Below are 8,175 nucleotides of genomic sequence, written 5' to 3'. Positions count from 1 at the left end.
TCTTCTTTATTCTAAGCAAATTGTAGGATGAACTCAGCTCACAACAAACAGCACCAGTAGGTATGAAGAATTTCTGCACCTCATTTCAATGGTGCATACAGCACGTACACATTTGTTGGAACGTGTTATCCAATAGTGCTTTTTGCCTAATGGTCTGATTACCTAATCGGAATGAAAATTATTTTAAAATTCACTCCATGTTTGTTTCTAATTTGGCAAGAGATATTTGCAAATGTATTCACAAACAAAAGAGGCACTATACATGTGTTAAATGACAAGAAATCACTTTATGAATGTTATGTAACAATACAGAAAGAGAAACAAATGGGTAATGAAGAAGTATATGGAAAACAAACTAATACTTATCATCCACTAAACTAACTAAGCTTCAGAATGCTGGAGGAACCTCAGATCCAACAAACTTTCACGCATCCCCCCCCCCCCTTCTACCTCTCTCTTTCCCTCTTTCTCTCTCTCTCTCCCTCTTCCTCTCTCTCTCTCTCTCTGTCTGATTTTTTCTCTCTTGATGTCCTTGATTCTATCTTCAATTCTTAATGTCAGCACGAGTTGTCAACCAATCTAAGAGGAGATTCCCCCTTGCATAAAGAAATTGCCCTTTTATACCTTTCAAAACACCTCATATTAATACTTTCTCATGCTAAGGCACCATTTTGTACCTGCACCTGGACAAAGATTTCACCCTCCTTAGACAACCCATTATTACCTCCTCTCAAAGCTGTGGACTTGTCCTCCTTTTACTTTCTTAAAACATTCCCACTTCTAAGCTAACTCCATTTACTTTTACAAACTTCCATGTTATTTTAGCATATACCATGGAGGAATCAGATTTTACTCTTTCCTTATATTAATGGTCTAAACTAGGGCTTTCACTCTTGCATTATTTTTATCATCATTAAGAGCAGATCTTAATGTGTGTGTGAAAGATCAGCTTTATTGAACAATGCTGTCTGACTCGATGCCTTTGCTTCACAAGGGAATTTAATGTTCAAGCTGCATTACCTATATAGCTTGGCACTTCATCTCTTTCATTAAATGAAGCAATTCCATAATTTATAGAAATTGAGACATTTTGGTAATTAAGAAACATGCAGCGGTTTAAAGCAGCACTTTGCCCAGCTCCAGCACAATCTGCAATCAGTCATTATCACGAGGAGATGGCTTAAGATTCCATGTGTCATGAAGAACACTTATATCTTTCCTCCTGAGCAGAGGCAACAGCACCAGAAAGCACCCACATTAAAGGCTCTCAATGTACCATAGACTGCATCCATATGTCCTGTCTGTTTTTTGTCACAGTCAATAGAAACTAATTGCATTCCTTTACCATTTACTGCATACACTGGATTGTAAAAGTTTGTGCTGAACTTCCAAACAGCAGTTATGTATTCTTCCTGTGCCAGTTCTATGTCCAACCTTTACTGCAACAGGTACCTTGGAGACAAGGGTCCTCTCAGTCAGATTTCACCCTAATTCATTTAGGAAGCTGGTTGCAGCAACAGAGCTGGGGTACCAAACCTGATATGTAGCTGGCTATTAAATGCTCCCTTCCTTTGGCATTGCGAGGGCCAGACCTCCTCACCTATGAGGTCATCAATAACAACAGATGGTGGAGGAGGAGGAGAGGAAGTAGAGGTATGGGAGTTGGAGCGTCGTAGGAGGAAGATCAGGGATAGCAGTGGCCATTAATGGAGGTAGCTGGAGTTCTCTGAGGGGAGCCAATCCCAAAACTCCATAAGAACAACTCCATCCATCCCAGATTCACTGTGGTTAAAGTAAATTTTATTATCGTCGTGCATTTATGTCACCATGCACCACCCTGGGGTTCTTTTCCCTGTGGGCATACTCAGCAAATCAATAGAATAGTAACCATAAACAGGATCAATGACAGACCAAGAAGAGATTAGAAGACAACAGACTGTGCCAATGCAAATATAAGTAAACAACAATAAATAACAGGAGTTCAAAATAACAAGATAAACAAGACAATTGAGATCATTTGTTGCGGGAACATCTCAATAGATGAGTGTAGTTATTCACCTTCGTTCAAGCGCCTGATGGTTGAGGGGTAGTAACTGTTCTTGAACCTGGGGGCATGAGTCTAGAGGCATTTGCACTTTCTGCCTGATGGCAGCAATGAGGAAAAAGCATGGCCTTGGTGGTGAGGACCTTTGATGATGGATGCTGCTTTCCCGTGGTAACATTTCATGTCGATGTGCCCAATGGTTTACCTGTGATGTACTGAGCCAAATCCACTTGTAGGATTTTCCATTCAAAGGCATTGGTGTTCCAATACCAGGTCATAGTACAGCCATCAATACACTTCCCACTACAAATCTATACAAGTTTGTCAAAGTTTTCGATGTCATGCCGAATCTCCATACACTCCTAAGGAAGTGAAGGCACTGTTGTGCTTTCATTGAAATTACATTTATATGATTGGAGTGGTATTCACCAATTCAAACCAGTACTTGGTCACCTGACCCTTTCAACCCACTTCAGTGCTGAGTTTGTATAATTTTGTCCCATAAACTTCAATATTGGAAACAAGCCTACTCTGTGGCAGCACTGTTCTGCAGATATCCCTGCTGAAATGTCTTCACGTTAAGTGGAATTATTGTATATTAAGAAGGTAAAGGAGACATCAGCAGAAGGGAATCAAATGCTAGTGTTTGAGGGCCACTAGGATTTTCCTATCATTTTTGACATCTTGCAACCTGAAAATACAACTCAAGTTTTGTACCTAGAGTGATGACCCTTATCTCCACTTCACCCTCAGCCCTCGATCTGTCCAAAGGTTCTGATTGTCTCACTGTCTCACTTCCAATACTAGATGATCAGAAGTTTCCTCTATCTAACATCTGGTAAAACTGAAACCATTATCCCTGCCAGAAACTTTACCTGCACTGACTTCATCCTTCTCCTTGGTTTGGTACAGTGTTGGATGAGAAAGTTCATAACAGTTGGTTTTATTTTATGTTGTGTCATACATTAGACTACATTTCAATTTATTTTTATTTTTAATTGTATTTAACAACAGGGTTCCCGCTTGGTGGCGCAATAATATCAGCGCCGGACTCCGGAGTGAAGGTTCCCAGGTTTGAATCCAAGTCGGGTTGAGTGTCGAGCTAGCAACTCGGCCTCGTAAAACAAGAGTAGCTTGCTACGGAAACGCCATCATGACGGTGCCCCAGTAACTCCACTACCGAGTTAAGGGTTCTTCTCCTTCTCCTTCCTCTCTTTCTTCCTCAACAACAGGGCACAGTAGCAGGCACTTCCAGTCTAATGAGCCAGTGCCACCCAGTTAACCTATTAACCCAAGTCTTTGGACTATGGAGGGCACTCAGGGGAATCCAACTTGGTCTTGGGGAGAATGTACAAACTCCTTACAGCCTGTGGCAGAATTGCACCTTCCACAGACAAGCTCCTATACCCTTGAATTCCCTTCTCTGCCTCTCTATCCCTCTTCCTTAAATCCTCTGGGTTTAAGCTTTGGGTTGTCTGTCTCCATGTCTCCCTAAATACAGCTGGCAACGTTGCTTTCATGTGCCACTGCAAAGCATTTTGGAATTTCCACTAAGCCAAATGAGGATATCATGAAGCAAAGGCACTATCGTTTAATAAAGTGAACATTTTCTTGGATTTCTTTGCAAACTATTTTGACAAATAGTTGGGGCAGAGGAAATTGTGAATTATCTCCAGCAAAGGTGCCAGACAAGTTCTGTTGCAGTGTAACTGAGTTTGTGACAGAGCACTCCTCCGATCGGAAATGCAAATCCAAACACAGTGGATAGCAATTTTCCTTGCCAAATGTTCCATGTCCAAAACTTTAGTTCAGCAACGATGGCAAAATCTACTCAGCATATAAAATTGTGTAATTACTTTAATTATTAAAATGAATTAATCTGATTAACTAACATTAACTATTATTTACAATGTAACAACAACACACACAAAATGCTGGTGGAACACAGCAGGCCAGGCAGCTGTGTTCCACCAGCATTTTGTGTGTGTTGTTGTTTGAATTTCCAGCATCTGCAGATTTCCTCGTGTTTGCTGTTTATTATTTACGATGTGTTTGATTTCAGATTAGGTCCAAAGGGTGAATATGTATTGAAACTATCCACTCGTTAAATTTATCATTGCATGATCAATAGTGTTGCCGAGTCGTTGGATTAATGCCTCACTTTAGATGCGAGCTTCATTGTTATCCGTAAATAAAAGCAAAGCTGCTGCAGATTGGTTTTGAAGTAACTGTGCTGAGTGGTTGTCCAGGGGTTGCTAGCTGACGCGACCGCGGCCACCAATGATTATTTCCTCATAATCCTTCCAAGCTGTCACAATTGCATGTGTGAAACCTCACAGAAATGTTACATCAAGGGCTTCACAGGGGTCAGTCTATTGCTCTTTAAGCAACGTTGAAAAGCACATCTTTAGTGCAGTCTTATTGGTGTGAGGTGGGCGTTGTGTTGGCTACTCACGGCGCCCTGCCAAGGATGATGGACTTCCAACCCGCCATAGTCATCGACAATGGGTCAGGTCTGATCAAATCTGGCATCTCGGGAGATAAAGAGCCTCGCTCGATCTTCTACAACGTGATCGGCAAGCCGCGGCAGAAATCACTCATCATCGGAGCCGGCCAGAAGGACTTCTACATCGGCGAAGAAGCCCAAGCCAAGAGAGGGGTGCTCTCCATCAAGTACCCCGTGGAACACGGCATAGTCACCTCCTGGGACGACATGGACAAGATCTGGAGGTACATGTATGACAACGATTTGAAAATTAAACCGAACGAGAGACCGGCTCTGGTGACCGAGGCTCCCCTGAATCCGCTGGGCAACAGGGAAAGGATGTGTCAGATCCTCTTCGAGGGTTTCGAGGTGCCGGCCATGTACGTCGCCGTCCAAGCGGTACTGGCCCTCTATGCCTCCGGCAGAACCACGGGGTGTGTGATGGACAGTGGCGACGGAGTGACCCACACGGTGCCTATTTACGAGGGTTACTGCTTGCCCCACGCTGTTCTGAGGCTGGAGCTGGGAGGAAGGGACCTCACCGAGTATCTGGTGAGGATCCTCACCGAGAGTGGGATCTCGTTCGTCAGCACAGCCGAGAAGGAGATAGTGAGGGACATCAAGGAGAGGCTGTGTTACGTGGCTCTGGATCTGCAGGCAGAAATGTGCAGGAAACCTTGCGAAGTGGAGAAGGATTACAAGCTGCCGGATGGTCAGGTCATCAAGATCCAGAGCCAAAGGTTCCGCTGCCCCGAGACGCTCTTCATCCCGGCCAACATCGGCATCGAAGCTCCGGGCATCGATAAACTCTGCTTCAACGCTATCATGAAGTGTGACATCGACCTGAGGAGGGATCTCTACGCCAACGTGATCCTCGCCGGAGGTTCCAGCTTGTTCCCGGGCATTGACGAGAGGATGCTGAAGGAATTGACCAAAATGGTCCCCACCGGCACCCCGGTCAAAGTGTGCGCTCCGGCCGAGAGGAAAAACTCGGTGTGGATTGGAGGCTCCATCCTCTCCTCCCTGTCGGCTTTCCGACAGATGTGGGTGACAGACTGCGAGTACAAGGAAGTTGGGGCTAACATTGTGCACAGAAAGTGTTTCTAAAATCCTGTTTTTAAAAAAAAAGTCAACTGTATTTTAAAAAAAATAAACGAACTGACAAAATAAAAGTGCCAAATTAAAGCGAGAAACTGTCGGCTTTATAATTTTTTGCGGATCTCAGTCATTTTAGAATACAAAAAAAAAGATGTTTAAAAGAAACCTATTTGTGTAAACAATCTTTCTCATATTTCTAAAAAGGCCTTGTGAAAGATGGAGCCGCTGTTCGGACGTAGATCATAGATTCGGTTGGACCTGCTGAGTGTTTCCAGTATCCTGTACTTGAATATTATAAAGTGGTAATTGTGCCCAGGACCTCTCTGAATAACTCTTATCTAAGCATTTTTCTGTGTATTTCTCCCCATGCATGGGAACACTCAGCTTGCTGAACCAAGCATTCAATGGTATAACATTCACAGGGCAAGATAGTTGCATAGGATTATGCAACAGAGGCCATTCAGCCCATTGTGTCTGTAACAGCTCTTTGAAACATCTTTTTCAATGTATTTTTTTCCTTTTATATACAAGATATATCCATATTTCTTTCTTTGTGTAGTGGAGAATTCTTCATGGAATCCCTTCTATCACTCTTTTGGACCATTCCAGGTCACAGCAACTTGCTAAGAAAATTTCCGACCAAAGGTTTTTTGTTGTTCACTTATTTGATCTTATACATTCTGATAAACAACCCAATTGCTGGTAATTTTGCTCTTACACCTATTCTGTCCAAAGCAAGTCTATAATTTATTTTGATATTCGTGCTTCCACAAGTGCTATAGAAGCAGTTCAACACATAAATGACATAGTTGTGGAATGATTTACTGTGACCCAGTCAAATAACATACCAACAACAGTAAAGATTTGGAAAAACTGTAGGTTTTAACAGAATGGAATAACCCTAAAGCACTCTACTGAAACAGTTGCATTATTTTTTTCCATAATCAATTATTCTTAATCATATTATTATCATGGGCTATAAATGAAGATGATTTATTGAGATATGCAACAGAACCACACTGCCCTGCAATCTCCTAGCCCAATCATGGACAACTTACAATGACCAATTAACCTACCAATGGTTCACCTTTGGACTGCTGAAGGAAACCCATGTGCTTACGGGAAGAACGTATAAATTCCTACAGGCTGTGCGGGAATTGAAACCCCAGTCACCCATACTGTAAAGTGTTGTGCTAACCACTGTGCTACTGTACCACCCTTATATCTCTGTAATCCACAGAAAGCACTGGAGGAACTCAGCAGGTCAGGTAGCATCTAAGGAGAGGAATTAGCAGTTGATGTTTCATGATAAATGGTCTCAGCCAACACATCCTCTCCTTAGATGCTGCATGACCTGCTGCGTTCCTCCATCTGCAGAATGTTTAGTGTTTATCATTTTTATCTCTGTATTGGATTAAGTTAAATTCCAAGTGCTGGTCCTTCTCCATTTCCTTTCCTGGCATGGATTTTCCAGAAACACCGTTGAAACCACCTCCATATTAAAAAGACCTGAAAGTGCCTTTGCTTTGAATGTTTTAACTACCATAGCTGGTAGAGTAGCTTCTTTGGAAGTAGCAGCTGCAGTTTATAGATTTTCATGAAGAGTGATTGTAGGGGAATTGTGTTTTTACTGCTTATTTATGTACCTTTTTTTAATAAATTACCTCTTAGTCTGCAAGCCATGCCTGTTTTCATAGAATGCTTTTCATGAAGAGAGATGTCATATTGTGATGTTTCAGGGCTGATCTATGGAAGCATGATTCTCAGGTACCAGCCATGGATCACAGTATTGATTAGATAAGTACTCCAGATTATAAGAACTGTAGTGTCCACTTACTGGAGTGAGAATTTCTGAAAATCTGAAAATACAACAGCCAGGTCGATATATTACAAATGCACAGGCATGGTTAAAAACAGAAAGGCTAGTCTACTACAGTCACTCTGGATGTGCTCTATGAAGTTTGCTGTGATGTTACTACTGTTGTGATCAATTCGTCTTGTGTGAGAAGACTAACTGAACTGAGTTCTGGAAAATTGTGGAGCATGTGTTTTGCATTTTGGGGATTTCAACCCCTTATTGGGAAAAGAATTTGATCACATGGTTAAATCTACAAGAAGACGCAACTGGAACTTAAATGATCATATGCAGCCAGTGAAGCCACAGGGTTTAATTATTGCTTTTCACAGTCTCAAGATGTCATGAAACAGTATTCAATTGAACTACTTTTAAATTGAACTTCCTTGGCCAACAGATCTGCTTGCGTTGACTGTATGTGTGAGTGGGTATGTGGGAAAGGGTTTTTTTTTGTTGCTGCTGTTGTCTTGTTGTTGCTTGTGTTGTCCTGCTGAACATCGTGGACGTGCCATGTTGGCGTGGTGAGTATGGCGAAAGCTGCGGGTGTCACGACCATGGACTCTGCTGTGAAGCCTGGGCGCCCTCAAAGGCGGGCAGCTGGGCTGGAAGGACTTGGCGGTCAGAAGAATGCACATTCCACCCAGTTAGGGTTTATTTGTGATTGTATTGAACTCTTGCTTGGCGGATGGGTCC

At 42.5% G+C, this 8,175-nt stretch overlaps 1 protein-coding gene across 5 annotated transcripts; it reads left to right on the top strand.

Annotated features, from left to right (window-relative positions):
- Nucleotides 1-324: 324 nt before the first annotated feature.
- Nucleotides 325-5,636, top strand: LOC140725654 (actin-1-like). 5 transcript variants are annotated; one of them, XM_073041414.1, is made up of 2 exons: nt 325-343; nt 4,531-5,636. In XM_073041414.1, the coding sequence occupies exons 1-2, from the start codon at nt 325-327 to the stop codon at nt 5,634-5,636; spliced, it is 1,125 nt and encodes a 374-aa protein (XP_072897515.1). The 5 variants fall into 5 exon arrangements, with proteins under 5 accessions (XP_072897515.1, XP_072897514.1, XP_072897517.1 ...); XM_073041413.1 differs by lacking the exon at nt 325-343 and adding an exon at nt 1,903-1,920 and having other exon boundaries at nt 4,524-5,636; XM_073041416.1 differs by lacking the exon at nt 325-343 and having other exon boundaries at nt 4,475-4,632; nt 4,762-5,636.
- Nucleotides 5,637-8,175: the final 2,539 nt, after the last annotated feature.

The sequence above is a fragment of the Hemitrygon akajei genome, chromosome 3 (assembly GCF_048418815.1).
Source record: "Hemitrygon akajei chromosome 3, sHemAka1.3, whole genome shotgun sequence".
NCBI classification, from domain to species: Eukaryota; Metazoa; Chordata; class Chondrichthyes; order Myliobatiformes; family Dasyatidae; genus Hemitrygon; species Hemitrygon akajei.
Note: the sequence above shows the minus strand (reverse complement) of the source record. Positions and strands in the feature narration are given on the sequence as shown.